The sequence below is a fragment of the Dreissena polymorpha genome, chromosome 2 (genome assembly GCF_020536995.1).
Source record: "Dreissena polymorpha isolate Duluth1 chromosome 2, UMN_Dpol_1.0, whole genome shotgun sequence".
NCBI classification, from domain to species: Eukaryota; Metazoa; Mollusca; class Bivalvia; order Myida; family Dreissenidae; genus Dreissena; species Dreissena polymorpha.
This window is the reverse complement of record NC_068356.1, coordinates 118,433,180-118,459,730: the sequence shown is the minus strand read 5'-3', so window position 1 is coordinate 118,459,730 and position 26,551 is coordinate 118,433,180. Positions and strand designations below refer to the sequence as shown.

The 26,551-nt window shown below is 35.9% G+C and overlaps 2 protein-coding genes across 2 annotated transcripts in view; both read right to left on the bottom strand.

The window, feature by feature from the left end:
* The window catches only part of LOC127868700 (WD repeat domain phosphoinositide-interacting protein 4-like), a 379,045-nt gene that overhangs the window by 55,431 nt on the left and 297,063 nt on the right, over positions 1-26,551 (bottom strand). The gene's annotated exons all lie outside the window — the stretch shown is intronic.
* LOC127868702 (cytosolic Fe-S cluster assembly factor NUBP2 homolog) lies at positions 3,200-16,333 on the bottom strand. Its single transcript, XM_052410698.1, has 8 exons — positions 16,284-16,333; positions 8,601-8,713; positions 8,267-8,355; positions 7,753-7,862; positions 7,187-7,341; positions 5,976-6,086; positions 4,526-4,595; positions 3,200-3,616 (listed from the first exon to the last, which is right to left on the bottom strand). The coding sequence occupies exons 1-8, from the start codon at positions 16,297-16,299 to the stop codon at positions 3,477-3,479; spliced, it is 804 nt and encodes a 267-aa protein (XP_052266658.1). The 5' UTR covers positions 16,300-16,333; the 3' UTR covers positions 3,200-3,476.

Genomic DNA, 26,551 nt, shown 5'->3' with positions numbered 1-26,551 from the left:
CTATCCTGTCCACTTAACCTTGTGTGACTTAATAGTCTGAAGCTACCCTGGCTGCACATGGCATAACACACATTTGGGCACAATGCAGCTTAAATATTTTATACAGTGAAGAATTTGTTCAAGATATATAGGAGAAAAAATAAATATGTTTATCATTTTATTTTTCTATTTTGATAAAATCAAATCATATTTTTTTCAGAATATGAATTAAAACAATCACTTATTAATTACACCTATCTCTGTATGAAAAAATCTTAGAAATTATTATAATAATATATAAACCAAAATTATGAATGCAAAACAAAATGTACTGTTTCTCTGAGAACATCTTCAAAAGATTATGTCCCTTTATGCAAACAAAAATGAGTTGAATTGCTTCAGACAAACTTCATTGTAGATAGTGTTCACTGTTCAGCATTTGAGAAACACGTTATGGGCAAATCAGTTTGTGCAAATATTACCCGAAACTATGTTATGACAGTGTCAATGGCAAATTACATGTGTAAAAAAAACAGGCAAGTAATGCTTCACCATTGGCATTGGACATGTTTAATTACCTCATACATACACACATAACATAATTTATTGTCATGCACATGAATGCGTTACTACAACGAAAGTCCCATAATGTTCAAGTCATAGATTAGCACTAATAGTATTTTTTGTACTGAACCTGGAATGTTAACTTTTTAGTCTAGCAGTTAAATGAATTATAAATTGGTCCTTGACAGACAGGTCCTATCAGCCAATGTACAAACATGGCTTATAGCATCTTTTGGCTATGAAGTGGACACATGATACAAATGGGCATTGATACCTAAAAGATAGCAGGCCTGTTAAATCAACACATACAATACCTTGCTTACAGCTTCACAAAACCCACTTCAGATTCACTTAAGCACAATATAATACATAGCCATGGTTGTATAATATACAAAACTGACATACAATCAACCACACAAATTGTTTTAGAAACAATAGGACTTATTTCACTTGCACTCATTTAGTAATAAAATAATTATATGCTTTTAATAAAATACTATTTACATATATACACAATTAAATAGCAGGCATTTAGGCAAAATGTAACAGTGATGGGAAACAATATCAACGTCATAAACTAAGAACTACATTTTTTTGTAAATGTTGTATCATGGCACTACTATTAATTATTGAAAGGGCAAATGCAAACGAGCTTTTCATACAAGTGATGAATACCCCCTGACAAAGCATGTCATACTAGAAAGCAAGTTGTAATGATAGATGATAGAAAGTTGAAGAGGGCATAAGTATTATTTAGCAATTTTTAAAGTAGGATAATAAAAATTACACATGCAAAACTTCATATCATAGTGTACAAGTCATACATGTTTAAAGGTTGTCTGTTGAAAAGTGTTGGAATACCTTGTACTACAACTTTGTGTCTACGGACAGACAAACACCCATAATGAATCCAGTATACGACCCTTGAAAACGTTGCATGTGGAATAAATAGTATGGCAGTTGATGTATTTAAATAACTGATGTTTCTATAAAGAACTCAGAACTTGCATTTTCAGATAAAATGTGGAATATCTGGAAACACAAATCTTAATGTTCAGACATGCCTTCATAATATACAGGTAGCAGTAGTACATTTTTTTATGCCCCCTGTAGAGTGGCATACAGCAGTTGAACTGTCTGTCAGTCTGTGCGTCCGTCCGAAAACTTTAACATCGGCCATAAATTTTGCAATATTGATATTTGGCATGCATGTATATCTCGTAGAGCTGCACATTTTGAGTGGTGAAAGGTCAAGGTCATCCTTCAAGGTCAAAGGTAAAAAAAAAATCAAAGCGGCGCAGTAGGGGGCATTGTGTTTCTGACAAACACATCTCTTGTTTGTATATATCTTATGCCTTAAAATGCTTATAAGACCATGACAATTCATTACCTACAACCAATAAAATTAATTTTATAGGAAAATGTACTTCAAATCTAAAATCATGATTGGTTAATGCACCTGATTAAATATTTATGCTATGAGAATTGTGGTCACCATTTCTTTCCTAGAGACTGCCATAATTGTGCATTCAATTTATTATGTTTTTGTTACAATAGATGTTATCTGCATCTAAAATTTCAAAACATAAATAGGAAAATATATTTGTTTGTCTCTCAAACGAGAAAACAATAACCTATAAATACAAAATCAGAGATCGGGATATTTTTTTCTCTGATGGGATTACTGCCCCATAGATGAAAAAAACAATGGGCACTTACAAAGTTGAATGGGCACTATGCAATAATGAATGGACACTTCTCAAGATTGATTTCGGGTAAAAATTACAGACAATAGGAAAATCAGCGTCAGTAAAATTGCGACCCCATCAAATTTATTTCAAAGTCTGTGACGCAACTTTATTGTTTAACATGTTAATTAAATTAAACAAACTTGATATTATAGTAGATAAAAATAGTATTACCTTGCAATATGATAATTAGTATAAATAATCCAATAAAACACTGCCATTATTTACGATATATGTGTTTAGGAATTTTGTAAACACGGGCGTCCGCCATAGTTAGGAACTGTACAGAAAGTTTTCTAATCAGTATATCTCCGAAAATCATTGATAAATGTACTCGTCTTTTCAGCAAATTGGAACTCAACTTGCGTAAAACACTTGCTCAATTAACCGTTTAACTCCTCTCTGCAAAAGATTCGAAGGCGGAGCTATGCATTGACACACGATTGGTTCGGCATGAAGCAATTTTGTCAGCGTGAGAAATTGTCGCTTTATTGCTTCAGACAGGAAGCGGCTTTCCTTTGATGACGTCAAACTGTAAACTCACACAGTGCAAATTTTCGGAAGACTTTAACTGACTCTTTGTTTACAATTCCAGTATAAAAAACACTTACATTAAACTTTGGATTAAATTATCAAAATAAACCAAAAGCGAAGTTGAAAAATATGATTTAATTAATTCGCGTCAGTTCAAATTAGACGTTTTGCGTTGTAAATCAACGAGTTTTCATGACAACAACAACTTTAACAAACATTACCGCAACGATGCGGGGATCGATCTACCTCGATTTTTTTCATAAACAATCTCATAAGTCGAGTAAGAGCAAAAAAATAATATGTGTAAGAGTAATTTATCTTTTATAATATATATGCAACGGGCATCGCATTGCGTAATGGTGCGTGTGGCATTACGGAAATGATGCGCAGTTTTTCGTTTTTATGGGAAAAGAACGCACTGCGCACCTTTATCCCAGTCTCTGCAAAATTTGACTTTTTTTTAAGAATTTAATTTAACACATTTTACAGACCTGCATCTAGATTGATATTGGAACTAAAAATCAAACATTAATGACATAAAATGATAAATGCAAGAATCAAAATCAGTAAAAATATAAGTCAAAGATTCCATATGGCAACATTGAAAGACCCTATATTATATTCCCCTAGATACCCATTCACCAGGGATGTTCAGAAGTCCCTGTCGACCTGCATGAGCCTCTTGATAACATGGTTCAGGGCGGTGAATGTGGGGGAGGAACTGTAGTGCTCAAGGAAGTTCTTGCCTTCCTCCAGAGATGCAGCAAGGTTCGGGTCCAACGGAATACAGCCTGCAATGAAGACATTAGGGTTACATAGGGAAACCAGGTTAAATAAAAGTGTAAAGTGTCTTCCCAATCTGCACTAATACAGGCTTATCTCAGCTAAACACTTCCTGCTTTGATGGTATTTCCTGTTTCAGGAAGTCTCTTTTAAACATAAATACGCTCTACGTGAAAAAAACGTCCCCGATCAACCTTTGCGGACTGCTTGGTTTTCCCACATCTGGCACTAATTGTTTTAAAGTATATTTAAACAAAAATTTTATTTAAATTTTTTCATCACTTCAAGAATACAATGTTAACAGGTTCTTGTACGCAATTATTTAACATCTTAAAAACCCTTGTGCTATAGGTAGAACTAGATATGTCACACATGGGTGCCAAATGACTAAGTTGGACAAGAAGATTGTATCATGCCAATATTTGACCATTTACTTACTAGTGTGACATTGACCTTTGAACCAGGGATAGGTGTTGAGAGCAGGAGAGGAATACACACAAAGTGTCTATGAACTGACGGATGGACATGTATAATCCTTAATGACTCTTTTGAGCATGTTTTTAATGTCTAAAATGGCATGCATTCTCAATTAAGCGATAAGTGTATGATCTGTATTAAGCAAATAGATTGTAAATTATTGTCCTATAAATAGCCAATACTTCCATAATTTGACAATTGATTATGTGCATACAACAGACGGAAAAGAGCCCTTTCTAAGAATGCAAAGCATATGTAGATCGGTGTGAAATGAACATATCAACATGGATACCACGAGTTTAATGGTACCATTGCAAATGAAAAATAACTGGTGGTTATATAATCAAATGAATGGAATTTTAAAATCCTATCAAAGGCTGGCAAAGAGTTTGAATTATTTCTTTCAACCACTGTAAAGGTTGCCGTTGCCTCATACTTACCTAGAAATGGTACATGGGCTTGCTTGGCCAGTGCCTCCCCACCTCCCTTGGAGAAAATGTTGGTAACTTCCTGAAATATCATCCAAACAGTGTTGTGAAATAGTACCTGGTAAATCATTGAAACAGTTACATTTAACAAACACGTATAGCATTAAATCAATTAAAGTATTCATTTAAATTGCTGTATAAAATTATTGTTCATCTGAATATTTAAAAAATTGTCGGTCCATGCAACTCAAAAACATAAATGTTTAAAAAATAATGAATAACATCGCTATATGCAGCAAGCAGTATAGTTTATACAGAAATGCGGTTATGGTGGATATATAACCTGGGACAAATATGACATAGGTATTTTTTTCATTATCTAGACAGACTATCAATTAACCTGCTAGCCATGAATATATTACTATTGCTATAAAACAACATTCATGTTAACATAATATTATATAAAACAAGAGCTGTGCTTGTGAAACAAGGGACAAAATTGTCACAAAACCAGGTTTTCAATGTGAAAAAAAGTCAGATAAAGGGAGACAACTAAAACTGAACTGATTTAATCAGTTCAGTTTTAGTTGTCTCCCTTTATCTGATAATTGTTTATAATTAACCCCATTTGTATCAAAATAAATATATTTTTAGTCGTGGTGACCTTGACCTTGGAATTATTGACGTAATTCTTTTGTGCCACACACCGTCCCATGATGGTGAACAAATGTGCCAAATGATTTTAAAATCTCACAATGAATGACATAGATATGGCCCGAACAAGCTCATTTATGGCCATTTCTGACCTTTGAACTCAATGTGTGACCTTGACCTTGGAGATATCGACGTAATTTTGCGTGACACACCGTCTAATGATGGTGAACAAAAGCGCCAAATGATTATAAAATCTGACAATGAACGACAAAGTTATGGCCCGGACAAGCTCATTTATAGCCATTTTTTACTTTTGAACTCAAATTGTGACCTTGACCTTGGAGATATCAACATAATTCTTTCGCGCGACACACGGTCTAATGATGGTGAACAAATGTGCCAAATGATTGTAAAATCTCACAATGAACGACAAAGTTATGGCCCGGACAAGCCTGTTCCGCCCGCCAGCCGACATTCGCCAATCTAATAACCAGTTTTTTCCTTCGGAAAACCTGGTTAACAAAATGCCCCCTACTGAGCTTTGAAGCCATATATTTGACCTTTGACCTTGAAGGATGACCTTGACCTTTCACCACTCAAAATGTGCAGCTCCATGAGATACACATGCGTGTCAAATATCAAGTTTCTATCTTCAATATTGCAAAAGTTATGAGCAAGGTTAAAGTTTTGGGACAGACACACACAATGACAGACAGACAGGCCAAAAACAATATACCCCCTATCATTCGTTCCGGGGGCATAAAAATGTACACTTGCCAACTTAGGCTAATAATACATGAATACAAACCCCACAACAAGGGCAGGCAAATCCACTCATGTTTTCAACAATTCCAAGTATGGGAACACCAGTTTTACGGCAAAATGTTAGCTCTCTTCTCACGTCTCCTATTGAAACTCCCTGAAAAATAATTTACAATTGTCAACATGAGATTACATATAATAAGTTGGAAAGCATACATACCCAGCCAGATAATAACTGAACAACAACATCACAAACTAATTTTCTGAACTTGAAGCTGTGGATCTTTTTTCATAATGCAATAACCAAACACTTTTGCACATAACACAAAATTGAAAAATCCAAAAACTTTCATATATTTTCAGTTGATATCCATGACAACATTCGATTTTGAATTTGAACCCAAGGATTATGCATGTGTAAACAATACAACTGACTATTCTAGACACTGGACATACTTACCTCTCATTAATAATTAATTATTTTTGTCTTCAATAACTCTCTTATAGCACTTCAACACACTTTGAACACAAAATGTACACTATTACTATTTTTAAATTACTGTACAATATTTTGTACTTGTTGGCATGAAACATCACACAGACATCCCGAGATTCAGCCATCATAAGAATCAAAAGATTGTTTTATCCTGAAAATCAGTCTTCATTAGAATCACTAGATTGTTTTATCCTGAGAATCAGCCATCATTATAATCAATAGATTGTTTTATCCTGCACAATCATTCATCATTAGAATCAATAGTTTTATCATGAACATCAATCATCATTATAATCAATAGATTGTTTTATCCTGCACAATCATTCATCATTAGAATCAATAGTTTTATCATGAACATCAATCATCATTATAATCAATAGATTGTTTTATCCTGAACAATCAGTCATCATTAGAATCAATAGTTTTATCATGAACATCAATCATAATTAGAATCAAAAGATTGTTTTATCCTGCACAATCAGTCATCATTAGAATCAATAGGTTGTTTTATCCTGAGAATCAGCCATCATTAGACTCAATAGATTGTTTTATCCTGTTAATCAACCATTTTTAAAATCAGTCAAAGTTTAATCCTGAAAATCAGTCAGCATCAAAATTAATAGATTGTTTTATCCTGAGAATCAGCCATCATTAGAAAAAGTCGATTGTTTAATCCTAAGAATCAGTCAGCATTAGAATCAATAGATTGTTTAACAACATACATTTCACTATAAACTCACAGTTTCTCTCGAAAGCCATACCTGTGGTGTTGTCACAAGTATAGCGCCATCTGGACAGTATGCCTTGAGTCCCTCAACCACTGTTATGTGTTCATCAGAGGTACCTGGGGGTGTGTCTATTATCAGATAGTCCACGTCTTTCCATACCACATCACTTAAGAACTGCTTGATCATAGCTGTAATTAATCGATAGACAGGCTTTGATTGACGACTTATTTATCGACTCAGAAAGCATGGACTTTATTATTTGACCGAGTTGTCTCAAGGAACAATCCATTTACTGCATATAACGTTTGTTGGATATTGACCGGAAAAGTCATGGCTATACATCAAACAGCAATTGGTCACGTGCATCACAAGTTCTAGTTAGACTAAAGTGCACAAAATACTTGAGCTGCACTCCGGGAAAATGGGGCGCAATGCATGTGCATAGTGTCATCCTAGATTAGCCCGTCCCCTTTAAGGATTTTTTAAAAGGAAGTCTCTTCTAAACAAAAATCAAGTCTGTACATTCTTGTTTTAGAACAACTCTTAACACATATGCCTTAAGCCCCATTTTCCCATAGTGTGGCTCGTATGTAAGCTACCATTCTTCTTTGGACCCCTCCACACTACTGCATCATCCCTGCTCTCAATGAGGAAGCCTATAGACATCACACCCAGTCTCTGCTCCTTGTCAACATACACTGGCAGCCACCTGCAGGGTACATATAAACAGGGACAGGCTAGTCTAGGGCAACCATATACTGGTCGTACTGTACACAACACTTACAGTTTACTTCACTGTACGTGACAGTGAGGACAATCAACACAAGCTTTTAATTTTAGCCACGCACAAGTGAATTGTGACCAAGATTTGCTCAGATTTTCAGATTTGTATCGAAGGGCTTATAACATTTTTCGTTTTAGGTAATAAGTAAAACATTTGGGGCTTGATTGGTCGAGCAGCCAATGTAAATGACGGTTCACTGTAAGCATGCAGACAAAAAATCGAGGGATGTATCTTATTATAAGGACTTCATATTTTCACAAGACTCACAAAACTATTAATTTAGTTTTAACTAGGAACATGATTGAAAAGCTCATTCTGTGTAAAATTACCCCTCTGGACACTGGTGAACATCCTGCCCATCCAGACCAAACATCTTTGGAACACTGGGACCACACAGGTCAATGTCTAACAAACCCACCTGTAAAGCAAGCATTGGAAAGCTTTTTCAGACATTCAGAATTAAGAGACATTAACAGTTAATTTTTTTACTTTCCACTGTAAATTGATTAAATTTAGTAAAATATGTTGCAAAAAACATAACATAAAAGTTTGAATAAACCATAATTTTTAGAAGCATTTTTCAAAGAAGCAAAGCAGCCCTAAAGTTTACATGTTGCTGACATAAAAAATACTGCTTGTTGCTGCTACATTGTATATCATTACTTTTTTGCCAGCCTGCTTGAGACCAAGAGCTAACTGGGCAGCAACTGTACTTTTTCCTACTCCACCTTTCCCAGATAACACCAAAATGACATGCTTCACCGTAGACAGGTGATCTGAAACCAGAAGAATAACCATTGGGTAGAATGTTACACAACAACGGACATCTATAGCTCAACATTTATAATCATGATGAAATCGCCATAACTATTCTAACATAAACTCAGGATGTGGACTTTTTCCTAGCAAGTCCATATTAATACATGCACATGTTGTATGCGCAGTGTTTCCACATGAAATCCTGTCCATCTGAGCTAGCTCATTACAATCCATCATTTATCCCATAAAAATATTGATTAAACTTGGTCATGGTGAACATTTATGACAGGTTATCTTCATATTGTCTGACAAATAATTAAATTAGAGTCTGCATAACCTCTATGTAGGTCATATTTAAGATGTGACCAAAACGAGTGACATAGAGCTTCAAACTAGGGATATTTCACACAAAACATGGGCTTCATTTTGACTCCACAATGCCATCATATTGTTATTTCCTGTAATATATCTGACTGTCAAGACAAGCTGCAACACAACTGTATTACCTGACCTTTTAAATTAGAAGTGACCTTGATACCCAGACTGTACTAAGAGAAGAAACATTTACAGGCCACTTGTACATTTCAACAACCTCAATTCTGCATTTGTGAACTATAATTCAGTTTTACTGTTCAATCAAAATTTACATTCTCATACTGATCTTAACGTACAATTTTGTTCTTCTTGTATGCTTTAAACATTTAAACAAACATGTGCATCGACAAGGGTCATAAGATGGTAGTTCGAATAAAGGCAACTAAGTTATAAATTAACACCAGAACATCAGACCTGACACTCAGGTGATACAAAAGTAGAGCAGCATTTTTTAAAAACTTTTTTGCTACTATCATCAATTCTTAACTTGGAGGCCCGAGTTTGATAATGGATTATTATCATGTTTGACATGCAATTTGATGTCAATGGTAACAGGTATTGTGTTTGTTTCAATGTATTATATTGACTGAACTTGATTTAATAGGCTTTTGTGAGACAATTAAAAATAGAAGTTTTTTTCCTTTACAACAAATTTCAAGCTGTATGTATGTACTCATAAAAGCTCAAAGCATTCAAGAAGAATAGTATGGTACCAAACTTTAGTGTTCAGCAAGGGATAAAGGTATAATGCATGATACATCACATTATGGTCAACATTTGTCATGTTTTTAAATTGGCTGATGAGAATTAACTTACAGTGCAGAAATTGTGTTATATGTAAAATTTGAATTTGGACCAGATAGTGTGAACTTGACCTTTGAACATGAGACTTAGATCATACAAGCAAATTAGTATTTTGTATGTACTGTATCTAGGTCCGGTAATCCTCAACTGCACTGATAAAAGTAAAGACCATAATTATCATGTGTTATGAAAAGGCAGTAAAGGGTTTATGCTTATTTAATCAACGGGTCATTTTAAAAACGTTATTTACCCTACAGTTCCCTCATATTGTTGTTTTTGTCTCCTGGTATTGATCATTTTGTTTACATTAAGAATGAGGCTCTAGTGATGACATCACACGCATATGATAAGCTGTGAGTATTTTGCATATCATACATTACTACGCTTGAAACAAAATACAAACACAACCAAAATGACAAAACCCCCAGATTAAATGCGTTTTAAAATCTTACTTTCACTAAAATAATCCAAATGCATCCATATTTCATGAATTTTATTATTCCTCTTCATTAAATTGTAACATATATTGCAAATTGAAGCAGACGATTGCACTTGTGTCAACACAACACTTTCATTTATTTGATTAATTAAACTAGAAATGGCGCGGCAGAGGCCAACGCGTATCCCCACGCCACATGTTTGACCCAGGGGTGCCCCAGGGTTGGTAATGGGGCCATGCATAGTTGAGATTGACTGTATTGTCATAAGAGAAGTTGAGTATCAATTAGAAGAGAATCGGTGTAGGAATAAAGAAATTATAGTAAAAGACAATTTTGGGTGGGTGTGGCCTATTATGGGCGGGGCGCCCCAGGGTTGGTAATGGGGCCATACATAGTTGAGATTGACCGTATTGTCATAAGAGATGTTCAGTATCAATTTGAAGTAAATCGGTGTAGAAATGAAGAAATTATAGTAAAAGGCAATTTTGGGTGGGCGTGACCTATGTGGGCGGGGCGCCCCAGGGTTGGTAATGGCGCCATGCATAGGCATTAGGTGAGATTGACTGTATTGTCATAAAAGAGGTTCAGTATCAATTGGAAGTGAATCGGTGTAGAAATGAAGAAAAATTATAGTAAAAGGCAATTTTGGGTGGGCGTGGCCTATGTGGGCGGGGCGCCCCAGGGTTGGTAAAACGACCATGCATAATTGAGATTATCTGTATTGTCATAAGAGAGGTTCAGTATCAATTTGAAGTAAATCATGTAGAAATGAAGAAATTATAGTAAAAGGCAATTTTGGGTGGGCGTGGCCTATGTGGGGGGGGGGCGCCCCAGGGATGGTAATGGGGCCATGCATAGCTGAGTTTGACCGTATTGTCATAAGAGATGTTCAGTATCAATTTAAAGTAAATCGGTGTAGAAATGAAGAAATTATAGTAAAAGGCAATTTTGGGTGGGCGTGGCCTATGTGGGTGGGGGCCCCAGGGTTGGTAATGGCGCCATGCATAGTTGAGATTGACTGTATTGTAATATAAGAGGTTCAGTATCAATTTGAAGTGAATCGGTGTAGAAATGAAGAAATTATAGTAAAAGGCAATTTTGGGTGGGCGTGGCCTATGTGGGCGGGGTACCCCAGGGTTGTTATGGGGCCATGCATAGTTGAGATTAAATGTATTGTCATAAGAGAGGTTCAGTATCAATTTGAAGTGAATCAGTGTAGAAATGAAGAAATTATAGTAAAAGGCAATTTCGGGTGGGCGTGGCCTATGTGGGCGGGGCCCCCCATGATTGGTAATGGGGCCATGCATAGCTGAGATTGACCGTATTGTCATAAAAGATGTTCAGTATCAATTTGAAGTAAATCGGTTTAGAAATGAAGAAATTATAGTAAAAGGCAATTTTGGGTGGGCGTGGCCTATGTGGGCGGGGTGCCCCAGGGTTGGTAATGGCGCCATGCATAGTTGAGATTGACTGTATTGTCATAAAAGAGGTTCAGTATCAATTTGAAGTGAATCGGTGTAGAAATGAAGAAATTATAGTAAAAGGCAATTTTGGGTGAGCGTGGCCTATGTGGGCGGGGCGCCCCAGGGTTGGTAAAGGGGCCATGCATAGTTGAGATTCACTGTGTTGTCATAAGAGAGGTTCAGTATCAATTTGAAGTGAATCAGTGTAGAAATGAAGAAATTATAGTAAAACACAATTTTAGGTGGGCATGGCCTATGTGGGCGGGGCGCCTCAGGGTTGGTAATGGGGCCATGCATAGCTGAGATTGACCGTATTGTCATAAGAGAGGTTCAGTATCAATTTGAAGTGAATCAGTGTAGAAATGAAGAAATTATAGTAAAAGGCAATTTTGAATGGGCGTGGCCTATGTGGGCGGGTGCCCTAGGGTTGGTAATGGGGCCATGCATAGCTGAGATTGACCGCATTGTCATAAGATTTGGTTCAGTATCAATTTGAAGTGAATCGGTGTAGAAATGAAGAAATTATAGTAAAAGGAAATTTTGAGTGGGCGTGGCCTATGTGGCCGGGCGCCCCAGGGTTGGTAATGGGGCCATGCATAGTTGAGATTGACCATATTGTCATAAGAGAGGCTCAGTATCAATTTGAAGTAAATCAGTGCAGAAATGAAGAAGTTAATGTAAAATAACATTAAAAATGAGTGAAAATCTCTGACCCGGCCCCGCCTCAACCCCCATAACTTTTGACCCAGGGGTCAGATCAAAATTCCGTCACTGGCACCGTCGCACATATGCTCATCGCTACCATGTATGTAAGTTTCAAGGTTCTAGTGCTAGTAGTGTAGGAGGAGCAGGTGGCCAGGACAGATGGACGGACAGACGCACATCACCACAATATCCCCACCTTTTCTCCGAAAAATGTGGGGATAAATAGAAATGCTTTCACTTTCTTCACATTCTTAGAAAATGTTGCATGAAAAATTATAGCATACAAAACTGTGCGCACACATGGAGTCAAGTGATATACAGTAACGCATGTTCAGTGGGAATACCCAAACCCTATTGGTTGTTTATTTTAGCAAATCTTTAATGGTAACATAATAACATATATGCCCATATTTATTTGAACAAATGTCGGACGTGACAGTGTGTTTCTTTAGCACATGATGCCTAAAAATGAATGACCCACAGAACAGGAACTTGTTAAAGTGTAAATAGAAGTTATAAACAAGAGGGCCAAGATGGCCCTAGTTCGCTCACCTGAGAGGAGTCGGTTCATTCAATCTTTACCAAATGTCAAACTTGACCTAGATATTGTCCAGACAAACATCCTGGTAAAGTTTCATCATTATTGAACCAAAACTCTGGCGCATGGAGTGTTTTTGTTTTTGTAAGATTTGACCTGGTTACCTTTATTTTGAGTTGACCCCCTAACCAAAATCAAACTTTGCTTACAAAAATAAATATTATGACCAAGATTCATAAAATCTGAAACAAAATTGTGACCTCTAGAGTGTTTACAAGGATTTTGTATAATATAATGAAAATTTGGACAATCTAAGGGCAATAATTATGGCATTAATTATGTGATATATATAAAATCAATCTTTGTACCAAGTTTCATGATGATTGGGCAAAAAATGTGATTTCTAGAGTTTTCACAGGCTTTTTTTACTATATAAATATAAGAAAACTGCCCCCCCCCCGGCAGCCATGTTATTCAACTGACAGTAACCATTTTCAAACTCAACTCTCATTTCAAGGCAACAAATGTTCTGACCAAATTTCATGAAAATAGGGCCAAAAATGTGACTTCTAGAGTGTTCACATGTTTTCACTATATACATGTAGAGAACAAGAGTTCCGCGGTCGGAGATGACCGCATTGAAGCCGGATTTTTGATTTAAATGACAGGAAAGTACCATATAACATGGAATAAGAACTTTAACATTTTTACCTACCAAAGTTAAAAGAACTTTAACATTTTTACATTCAAGGTCACAGTGACCTTGACCTTAGAATGAATGACCTTGAAATGACCAGTGGTCATCTAAGTGTGCTTGCAAACCTTCATGTCAAGTTTGAAGACTCTATGTCCAAGCATACCAAAGTTATAACAATTTTAACATTTTAACATTTAAGGTCACAGTGACCTTGACCTTCAAATGAATGACATTGAAATGACCAGTGGTCATCTTCTAGTACTGGCCAATCTTTATTTCAAGTTTGAAGACTCTAGGTACAAGCATACCAAAGTTATAACATGAAATAAGAAAAAAACATTTTTACATTCAAGGTCACAGTGACCTTGACCTTCAAATGAATGACCTTGAAATGTCCAGTGGTTACTTACTAGTTCTGGCCAACCTTCATGTCAAGTTTCAAGACTCTAGGTCCAAGCATACCAAAGTTATAACAACTTTAACATTTTTACATTCAAGGTCACAGTGACCTTGACCTTCAAATGAATGACCTTGAAATGTCCAGTGGTTACTTACTAGTTCTGGCCAACCTTCATGTCAAGTTTCAAGACTCTAGGTCCAAGCATACCAAAGTTATAACAACTTTAACATTTTTATATTGAAGGTCACAGTGACCTTCACCTTCAAATGAATGACCTTGAAATGACCAGTGGTCATCTGTTAATCCTGGCCAACCTTCATGTCAAGTTTGAAGACTCTAGGTCCAAGCATACCAAAGTTATACCATGAAATAAGAACTTTAACATTTTTACATTCAAGGTCACAGTGACCTTGACCTTCAAATGAATGACCTTGAAATGACCAGTGGTTACTAACTAGTTATGGCCAACCTTCATGTCAAGTTTCAAGACTCTAGGTCCAAGCATACCAAAGTTATAACAACTTTAACATTTTTTATATTGAAGGTCACAGTGACCTTGACCTTCAAATGAATGACCTTGAAATGACCAGTGGTCATCTGTTAATCCTGGCCAACCTTCATGTCAAGTTTGAAGACTCTAGGTCCAAGCATACCAAAGTTATACCATGAAATAAGAACTTTAACATTTTCGAGCACGCCGCCACCCCGCCCGCCCGCCCCCCCCGCCCGCCCGACAACATCAATCTATAAGCCGAGATTTTTTCGAAAAAAATCCGGCTAAAAATGCCCCGCCCACTGGCGGCCATGTTTTTTCACCGATCTGGACCATTTTCGAACTCGTCCGAGATATCAATAAAACCAATGTTTTGACCAAATTTCATGATGATTGGGCAAAAATTGTGACTTCTAGAGTGTTTGCAAGGTTTCTCTATAGCCAAATAAGGAAAAATGCCCAGCCCACTGGCGGCCATGTTTTTCAACGGACGGGAACCACTTTTGAACTTGACCAACATATCATTAAGGCAAACATTTTGACAAAGTTACATGAAGATTGGGCATGAAATGTGACTTCTACAGTGTTTACAAGGTTTTTCTTTTTTTTTTTACCTAGGGACCTAGTTTTTGACCCAGCATGACCCAGTTTGGAACTTGATCGAGATATCATTGGGACAAATCTTCTGTTCAAGTTTTATGAAGATCGGACATGAAATGTGGCTTCTAGAGTGTTTGCACACCAAATGTGGACAACGGACGGACGGAAGACGGACAAAGATCAGTCACAAAAGCTCACCTGAGCAATCAGTTGAGCTAAAAAGTTAAATAACTGTTTAAGTAAATAAAATATAATAACAAACAAAAATCCTCAGAATTGATTATGAAAATAGAGAATATAGTTTTATTCAGCATGTCGATTCTTTTACGCTTACGTTTGTAAGTTCATTTAAACAACTTGTTACTCAAACAGTTCACTCAGTCTCAAACAATGAGGTTACAATATACTAAATACTCGTTTCATGTAGGGTTACAATATACTAAATACTCGTTTCATGTAGGCTGTACTCTCTCAAAAAATATCATAGTTGACTCGAAGGCATGTTTTACATCTTAAACTATTGTTCGGGTTGTATCTTTCGGAGATAATGGTAAGGCATAAATAGGTTTTCACGACCGAATCCCTGAAATATGATAAACTTGGAGACTTTAGTAAAGCCTTGCACTGAAAAAGGTTACATTCCACAAAGAACTGTATGAAAAAAGTTGCAAAAACAGTCGATTTTGATTAGCGTCAAATTCTTTTTTGGATTGAACATGACATATCTTTTTTTTCATAAATCGATTCCGCTTAGAATGCCCTTTAAGAAAAGGTATGGTTATGGGGGTCTGTATGTGCAAAATGTTGAATTTATTCTCGCTCAAAGTTGTCGCTTTAACATTGAATTATATTTTGAAACTATTTAGTATATTGTGACCATGATGCTGACAGTTATGTCACGAAAATATATTGCGCATAATCATTTTCAATTTAATACGTGTTTACATCGTCTATCTAAATAGTTTACTCAAACATATTAATATGTTTATTTATAAAACGATGACAATCGAATGATTGTGTCGTGATTTTAAGTTAAATAAAAAACACTACAATATAAAGTAAAAAAAATTACCCATGGGCGCCGCCATTTTGAAATTTATTATGCGGTGGCGACGCACAAAACACCCGTGTTCATCGTGAAAACGTATATGATCATCAGTACGCTAGGTAAAAAATCTAATATGATACATAATTTACGGGCAAAAGCTGATTTGATAACCATGTATTGTAATAAAAATTTGGAAATTATTGTGTACAAAACATTATAATTGTTTAAAAAAATACATTAAAATATAATAAATTAAATTAATTAATTTTTTTTTAATTGATCAAGTGTTTTACATCTGTCAAGCTTTTAGATCTTATATTTAATGATTGTGTGCATTTTTAGCCTCTTGAATTCTTATTCAAAGATAGTTTGGTGGCTGCGACATAGTGCATATGATGTTCGCTTAGCTATTCGGAGAGCTTAGTATTGATTCACTAAGTGGAAGCGTGCTTGAGATCACCATTAATACACCAAATACTGGTCCTAGGCACCGGCAAAAAATCTTCTATTTAGAAGGAGTGCTGTATCAGAAGAAGAAACAGATCGTTTTATTATATCTCAATGCGACACAGATAAATATAAATGAGCCACATATGTACATCTTTAGTTTCTTTAAAAAAAGCATATTAATGAATCTGATTTAATACATTTATTACGGGCACATTATTCTAAACATGACACAAAAACGTAAGTTCAAAGAGGGCAACACAATGAAATCAGATTCATTTTCAAATGACACTGACTGTATAGCATATATATAGTCACATATAAATATGACACATTTAAGACACAGATGAAATCTAAATAAGACACATTTGCATCTTTCATTTCTTAATTATTTTTTTAGAACGTGGTCACGTATAAAGGGGCACATTTAAGGCACAGATAAAATATAAATAAGAAACATTTGCATCTTTCATTTCTTAAAAAAGCATATAATTCTGAAGCGATACATTTATTACTGGCCATTTATCTAAAATTCGACAGAAAACATAAAGTAAAGAGGGAAACACAATGAAATAAGATCAATTTTCGCATGACACTGGTTGTAAACAATGCAGTCACATATATTTTCTAGCTTGCATTAGTTGCAATTATATTATATATTATAATTAAATTTTATATTATATTATTTATTATAATTAACTATTTTTTATATAATATTGCAATTATAATCCTTTAAATTTAGAATCAATACAGTAATAATCATTTTCTGCCAGTTTACGATTGAAATCATATATGTTCTACAACCAATTTACTGTCCCAATCTGATACTATGGCCCACTGCACAAATAAATTTACAAAGCTCCCGATGACCAGCTTGGTACTCCACACACAAACTCCTCAATCTCTATTGGAGCTGTCCATACACTCGTTTCTTCTTTCTGGGCTGGGAATTGCCTATTTCATTTTGGGCAATCGCTGTCGCAGCAACACGCTCTTCCCGTTCGATGCGCTTTATTAACTTCCAGATGTGTGAATGGTGGTGTGCTACTAAATGTGTTAAACCGTTGTTCCACCCTTCACGCTGGTTGTTTGTTCGATGCGTGTTGTAAACAGTTGCATCAAACACGTTCTAATCACACGGCGGGAGTCTTGGAGGAGTGCGACTCAGAATATTGTTCCCATTTCTCAACATATGTCTGTATCTGCCATTCACGTAAGTGGAGTCAAAGTAAACCAGAATACCCTCTATCTCTGTCAGGCGAACATTTCTCAGGTAATCAAGCCCTGTCGGAACATCTGCTACCGGTAGAAATGCGAAACCATCAATCATTCCACATAAGTGTTTTAACTCATCGTTGGTCTTGTAGACATCAATCAACCATACCTAACTCCTGAATCTTACGCCATGTAGCTTGAGACAAGTGGTCTAACATCCTATCCCAAGATGGTCACCAAAACCTAACCGAAGGGATCGACGAAGACTTATTTCAAAGTCCACCAGAACACTGACGAGGTCCGGTTGGTAGCCCACAGCTGTACATGCGTTCACGATGGCTTAGAATAATCCTTCATATGTTGTTTGTTGTGTGTCTGAAAGCAAGGCAAACACAGAAGGTACAGTAACAGTGCCTACAGGAACTTGGAACACAAATAACTGTTGGAAGTGTGCTAGTGCCATAACGAAATTTTTATCGATCAACCATTGGTTTAAATCAGCTAGTTTTAAAGCATTTGGTGTGTGGTGAAACATCAATTGACTGTCCTGTCCTATGTCAAACAAAAGGAGTGAATCACCTTGGCGGTTGTTTTTCCATTGTCCTTCCATGACAATGTCTCTGCAATTATCAGGCACTTTCGGGAATTATTTCGTTCGCTGGTTTCAGAGGGTCCTTTTCCGGATCTCAGCGGATTGGAGTGATCTTCAACATCTACAAGGCTGGATGTATAGACAACGCCGGTTTTATCATGGCTCTGTTTTGCCTGTTTCTTAATGTTTTCCCTGACTTTAACTTCTTCAACTTGATCTTTGTTAGGTGGGTGGTCATGTTCATTGGTTTGCTGGCAGGTTGCCATCTCAATGTCTGAACGGAGAGAAACCCGACAGCCCAATATGCGATCGGTACATGTCAAAAAGATGGAGGAGTTAGATGAAGATTTCTTGGTATAAAAAATGTGTTTACGGCACAGTTTGTATTGTTCTTCATTGGAGCGTATCAGTTCCAATCTTTCTAATCAAGTTCTTAAAGTCTTTTTTATACAAACAATTGTAATAGTTCAAGAACTAAATTCAAAATACACTCAAAGTTATTTCCTTCACATTTACGCATTAAGTTCCATTTCTAATAAAGCACGCAAAACCCTTTGTAAAAATGTAATAACCCAAGAACTTAATTTAAAAAAAAACACTGAAAATAAGTTAATTCATATTCATGTATTGTTTTATTTTTATATGCACATATGAAACTGACTTTTGAATTGGCATGCGCTTTATTTGTGTAGTATCAAACTGTCATGAATAGCACCATGCGTTTAAAGGGATCTTTTCACGGTTTGGTAAATTGACAAAATTGAAAAAAGCTGTTTCAGATTCGCAAATTTTCGGTTAAGTTATGATATTTGTGAGGAAACAGTATTACTGAACATTCGCCATGGTCTAATATAGCCATTATATGCATCTTTTGACGATTTAAAAACTTAAAAATTATAAAGCGCAACGCGAAACGATTGAATAATTTGGAGAGTTCTGTTGTTGTCGTTTAAATTTGTGAAATTTTGTGAAAGATTGCTTATATAACGTATAAAATACACATTCTATGTATACTTGGCAGGATAGATCAGTTGGCTAATGAGTTTTTACTTCAGGATTCCGGGGGTCACTGGTTCAAGCCCTGCTGCGGGCTACCTTTTTTTTCCTATTTTTAAATTTTATTTTTGATGTTTTACTGGAGCCTTTAAAATTCAATGTTTTCATTTATCAATATAAAGCATTTTATGACAAACTTCAAAACATGGCAAAATCTGTGAAAAGGCCCCTTTAATACAATTACACAAGACAAGATGGGTACCACTTATTTAGCTGCTTGTTGCAAGTTTTGGTATATTGCAGAACAGATTGCTCTTTTTGTTAGCATGTACCAATACGCAGTTTTTTACTTGTCACTTGCAATGAACTTTATTTGAGTATAAGTTACACCTTGTTGTTTTTATTATAATTACACAAGAAAAGGTTGGTATCCTTTATTTGACTGTTTGTTGCGATACTTGTATATTGCCCATTAAAGTAATATTATTGGCATTGTTCACTGTTGAATTGAGCTGAAAAGAATTAATATTATAAAGAAGTGAAACTCCAGCTGCTGGAGCAGTATTGAATTCTCATTAAAAACAATTAGTTGGTCCTTTATTTAAGGCAAGTGACCGATTGCCAAAACAGTACAAAACAGCACAATACAGCACAATACAAACCAACATAAACACAAAATATGAATAAAGCTGGGGTCACCGCCTTGGAACGGTCAATGCAAAGCATTGGGGGTTTAAACCGGTTTTGGAGCGCTCAACCTCACACTTGGCCCAGCAATATTCATAATACATTTAAGTGTAAATAAAATTTAACGTCATAGCATTGTAACTCAAATCAAACAATAATAAAAGGGAATTAAAACGCATTCAATTTAATTGCAATTTAAAGTCAAAGTAGTTAGTTAAAATGTGGTTACTGACCAATGATCTGCAACTCATCTTGCTACCAGTTGTTTATAAAATTAATATTTTATATTCGATATTTTACGTGACTGGTGAGTCCTGTAAGCTGAAATGATCCGTAAAACCAAATTGTGTCTTTGTGTCGTATGAATGAATCTGCATTAAAACTTAATTTAGTATCACATCGTACATGCATGAGCAGTTGTCATACGAAAGTACGGTTGATATTCAAATGCATTATTTTTCTCTTTCCGGGATATTGTTTTAGTATGTTGAGGCTGCATTAACAAATATGAGTGTATGTGAAGTGAAAACACCAAAAATAAACAACGGTTGCGATAGACACCCATAAACTATTAGATGCCCATAATATCACTTTAAAGTCTCTATAACGCTCAAAATCAACGAAAATTTCGTAAAGTATTTCATAAAATAAAGTTAACACCTAAACAATCAGTGTTCCTTATAGCAATAGCCACAATTTCAACGCTAGATGTGGTATGATTACATAGATTTTTGTAGATACAAAATGCTCGTTTTTATTTATTTGTGACCACAATAAATTCCATGTTTATTTCCTGCGAATATATCTATTGATACGACACACGAACACTTACATGGTACCATGTTAAAACCATAATAAAAACGAGCATTTTGTATCCACAAACATCTATTTTACCAGACCACATCTGGCGTTGAAATTTCGACAATGGCCATAAGAAACAATGATTTTTAATTGTTTAGCTTTATTTTACGAAATATTGTATGAAATTTTCGTTGATTTTGAGTAGTAATGTTACATTAAACTAGCCATATAACAATACAGTTTAAGCAGTTTTAATAACGTCAATTGTAATTAAAAATTGCATCTATTAAAGAGTTTCTCCAAACCAATTATAAATTTACAAATCAAAGAATAAATATCAAACTTTTTTTTTAAACGCTTAATTATTCAATTATTTTTTTGGTGATTCGAGCACAATTAATCCGTATCAGTTGACATAACCACCATCAAAACCCTGCTTGTTTTAATAATTTATTGTCCTAAAAGATCAAATGATTCCACCACAACAATTAAAATCCGATAGTTTTTAGAAGGAAGTTCACAAGTTTTAATGACTCATTCATCAAAGACACAAAATCCCAACCAATAAACATGAGGCATTATGTACAAAACAACAAAATTACACTACAAATGTATTATTTAGAAAATTATGTTCAATTAAAAAATTTCATATGTAACATAAGCACAGAATGTTATTCCTGCAATACACAATGTCCTTATAAAATAATTGCTCAACACGCTATTTTACTACATGTATATTAATCCTACATGCCGGTCATATACACAGACGAAATAGTACATTAAACGTTTGAATAAAAATCGATAAAGAATATTATAGATAAAGATACGATATTGACTTACAGTACAACGCGGGGTGCCATATTGTAAATGTGTTTTTTAAGAGCGCCAGCTGTGGGGTTTCACTGAGCCGCAGACGAGCAAAGCAGGCAATATACATGTATACAATATTCATGCAGACGACATGAAGTCGGAAAAAATGCTGTTTAATTATTGTTAAATATATTTTTATCTTACCAGTGGTGGTATGGGGTGTTCAGCGTAGAGCAAGTACTTTGTTGATTGGCAGCAGTTCCCACGGAATGTCAGGCACAACTGGTTCTCACCTGACACTAAACTGTCACTTTTGGTTCGAGACCTTTTAACCAACCACACCTGGTACCCCCTTATGTTGGCGGGCAAAACGAAGTGAGGTGACTGGCACGTTTTGTACGACCAGTTGCACATTATCGGAGAAGAGACTGGCGACGCAAAGATTGTCTTAAGATCAATGCAAGAAAGTGACGAGGAAATACAACAGAATACAAAGCGGGATCGGTTGGGGCCCTGAATAATAACGACCGCGCACTCTACCGCTAGTCTCCAGGGTGGATGCGTCAAGTTAGCTACTGGGGTTAATCCATCGATCAAGTTGGTAATAAATGGGATGAACCATAGGAACATGGAACGTAAGAACACTTAATGCGTGTGGCAAGGTCAATGAACTGACGCACGATCTGATCGAAGCGCTGCCGCTGGGACATCATCGGACTAGCCGAGATTAGGTGGATATGATTCGTAGAAACATCAACAGACGAAGGGCGTAAGATATGGTTCAGCGGTGATGAATCTATACATCACCACTGGGTTGCTTTCGAGGCAGGAGGTAGATATTTTTGTTTGTTTATGCATAGAGTGTTCGTCTGGTAACACATAGACAGTTGTGTGATCTTTTATTATGCCCCCCTTCGAAGAAGAGGGTGTATATTGCTTTGCACATGTCGGTCGGTCGGTCTGTCGGTCGGTCGGTCTGTCGGTCGGTCCGTCCACCAGGTGGTTTCCGGATGATAACTCAAGAACGCTTGGGGCTAGGATCATGAAACTTCATAGGTACATTGATCATGACTTGCAGATGACCCCTATTGATTTTGAGGTCACTAGGTCAAAGGTCAAGGTCACGGTGACCCGAAATAGTAAAATGGTTTCCGGATGATAACTCAAGAACGCATAAGCCTAGGATCATGAAACTTCATGGGTAGATTGATCATGACTTGCAGATGACCCCCATTGATTTTGAGGTCACTAGGTCAAAGGTCAAGGTCACGGTGACCCGAAATAGTAAAATGGTTTCCGGATGATAACTCAAGAACGCATACGCCTAGGATCATGAAACTTCATGGGTAGATTGATCATGACTCGCAGAAGACCCCTATTGATTTTGAGGTTACTAGGTCAAAGGTCAAGGTCACGGTGACCCGAAATAGTAAAATGGTTTTCGAATGATAACTCAAAAACGCATACGCCTAGGATCATGAAACTTCATAGGTAGATTGATCATGACTCGCAGATGACCCCTATTGATTTTGAGGTCAAAAGGTCAAAGGTCAAGGTCACGGTGACCCGAAATAGTAAAATGATTTTCGGATGATAACTCAAGAACTCTTTTGCCTAGGATCATGACACTTCATAGGTACATCGATCGTGACTCGCAGATGACCCCTATTGATTTTCAGGTCACTAGGTCAAAGGTCAAGGTCACAGTGACAAAAATCGTATTCACACAATGGCTGCCACTACAACGGACAGCCCATATGGGGGGCATGCATGCTTTACAAACAGCCCTTGTTTTTGTGAACTCCGACTCTTTGTTATTTTACTATTGAGATTTGCTACTGCAATGAAAAATTGTATCTAAGTGAAAACCAAAGCAACACAAACAACGCGTGTGTGTGAAAACCTACCTGGCGCGGTTGTTTTTCTTCATAAAACACTTACTGACGTTGACTTTTTAGGGTCACGTGACAGTTTTTGTTCATTCCCAGTGAATATAGACGTGAAACTCAGTACATGTACTTTATTATGAAACATTTTAAATCGGAATTAACGCAAACGATGGGAAAGTATTGACACGTTGAAACTGTAGAAAAATACGTCAATTAACGACTTATACAACGCTATTAACGGAAATTGAATCAATAATTTACTTAAGACCGCATGTATATCTTGGCGACGATTAGAATTCAAACATTCCATTGACACCTTCGCATTTGTAACACTAAATCCTAAACCAGGTAAACCAGTCTCGGACGTCTCAGATGACGCTGAATATAAAGCAGTTGAAAGCATTACTAATAAAGTTCTTCAAATGCGGAACAAATGAAAAAAAACAACTTGTAAATACCTTTTGGGTAATGTGGCGCTATGAATATGTTACTTGTCTACGAGCAAGGTATCAATCAAATCTGAAAACTGGACGAGTACAATTTTCGTTTATACCTTATCTAGGCGATGTAGTTTTAATTAAAGACGACACAACGAGAGGAAGTTGGAAGTTTGGGGAAATTATTGAATGGTTCAGATAATCAAGTATGTTCAGCAAACGTCATTAAATCTACAGGTAGAGGAATAAAACGTCCACTTACTTGACTGTATCCTTTAGAAATTCAAGACAAGATAGTTATAGTGACGTTAAACAACATAACATCCCTGAGATTGTTCAGCCCAAATTCAGAAGACCAGAGACTCAGCTCAGAACGCTAAGATAAAAATCAAGGAATTATTTGACAACAATGAATTATGTTAAATAGTTAACAATTACAAGACATTATCAATTGCATATAGTATGCTTAACGTCGAAACGTATATATATATATATATATATATATATATATATATATATATATATATATATATATATATATATATATATATATATATATATATATATATATAACGCTAAAAGAATGTTCGTGTGTGATGCGTGTAAAAGGGAATATAATTACAAAAAGAGCTTAGCGACACAGATTAAAGATAAACACATGAACGGCAAACACAACAGAGTACAATTTCGACATTAACAAAAAATTCATAAGAAAAACGACGCGTTTGCCCATTTGATCAGTCCATAAATTAACCAAAGAAAGTGCAAAAACTGGGATGAACAATATAAAACTCACATCAACCAGTCGAATGGAATTTGAAGAAAAAAAACGTTATGATGAAACATTCTTCAACAAATTACAACGGTCACCATATCAACCCGCACTTGAAGATGTGTCCAGTGATGATGATCTGTACGACTTAGTCGATAGTTGTTCATCAGTTTGTATCGAACAAAACAATAATATTTGTGAGAAGCTTATTGATAATGCGGCAGCTGCGATTGGCGACGATAGTGACCCAGTTCCAATCATTATTTTCGAAAATCACAAATCAGTTGTAGTAGATACAAATTACTAGTATACTACGGGAGTTCACATCATATGTGTCCCCACATTGCTTAGTATGAATTAATTTATGCCTCATCGAAATATATCGTATGCTAATATTTGATAAACGCACAATTTTCTTTCCACACATTCAAATCACACTTTCATAGCCGCGTCATACGAAAATCGGTATTATGGCATGACGGCCAGCGTAGCTCAAGCCCAGCCTGCGCATTTTCGCAGTCTGGTAAAAGCGATGCTGTCCGCTATAAAATCACTCAAGGTTTTATGGTCTCATTATGTACCTCCTGGCCAGACTGCGAGATGCGCAGGCTGTGTGGGCTATAGCTATGATGGGCGCAAATAGCATAAGACCAATTTTCGCATTACGCGGGTCTTTAAAAATCTCATTGATCATTGTAAATGGCACCTTTTAGAACAATGTTATATATATATATATATATATATATATATATATATATATATATATATATATATATATATATATATATATATATATATATATATATATATATATATATATATATATATATATAATTGAATTCACAATAGCAAATATAGCAAACTGGCAAATTAGGGAAGCCTATTCAGGCATTCAGGAACGATTTCCAGACGTGCTGACCGAGTACGGCAAACATTTGTGGTTAGATAATTAAACGATTTCTCTCTTATCGTGACACTATATTTTCCGGTAGTGATTGTTTTCTCATCTTGAAAGTAAAACTGTGTTTATCGATAGTCAATTATTTCTTCCCCTAACGATTTAGTGACCGAGTACAGACCCTGAAATTCCGCGGAAAAGAATTTTAACGAGTAATTGTAACTGGTCCACAATTTTTGTCAATGTGTCGTTTGAACATGCAGAGAATAGTCCGGAATTCCTCACACTTATCAGTGGTACATCATTTACGCTTTGCTCAGACGCAGTGATGTGGCCAAATTTAAGTTCAATGGATTTCTCACGAATCAGCCAATGAAATATTGGAGAGTATTCATTCTGCTGGTGGAATGTTAAGGTCATATAAGGTGAAAAGCTGGGTAAAACAGATGTGCCGAAAAAGCGCATTAATATTCTATAGCGATGTCAAGGTCAGAGATTCGATGACACCGTGTGAACTGCTGGGGTAACAAATAATGCATCAACAACAAAGTACGGGTCAACGGTGCTGTCTTTTTGACTACCTAATTCGTGAGTACAAAGTATTGCTTGCATATTTTATTTATCAATGTTCATATTGTATATTTTAAATTTGTATATGGTGTAAAAAAACACACAAGTTTTGTAAATGGAATCTCTGTCATGAAATAATATTCTTCGTGTGATATGTATTCGATATTCCAACAATGTT

What these genes read in the sequence shown, in the direction of transcription:
- LOC127868702 (XM_052410698.1), bottom strand. An exon ending in TTGCCTGCCCTTGTTGTGGG is followed by an intron (nt 4,596 to 5,975) that starts GTTTGTATTCAT and finishes ATGATATTTCAG; the next exon opens with GAAGTTACCAACATTTTCTC. An exon ending in AGCCCATGTACCATTTCTAG is followed by an intron (nt 3,617 to 4,525) that starts GTAAGTATGAGG and finishes TCTTCATTGCAG; the next exon opens with GCTGTATTCCGTTGGACCCG.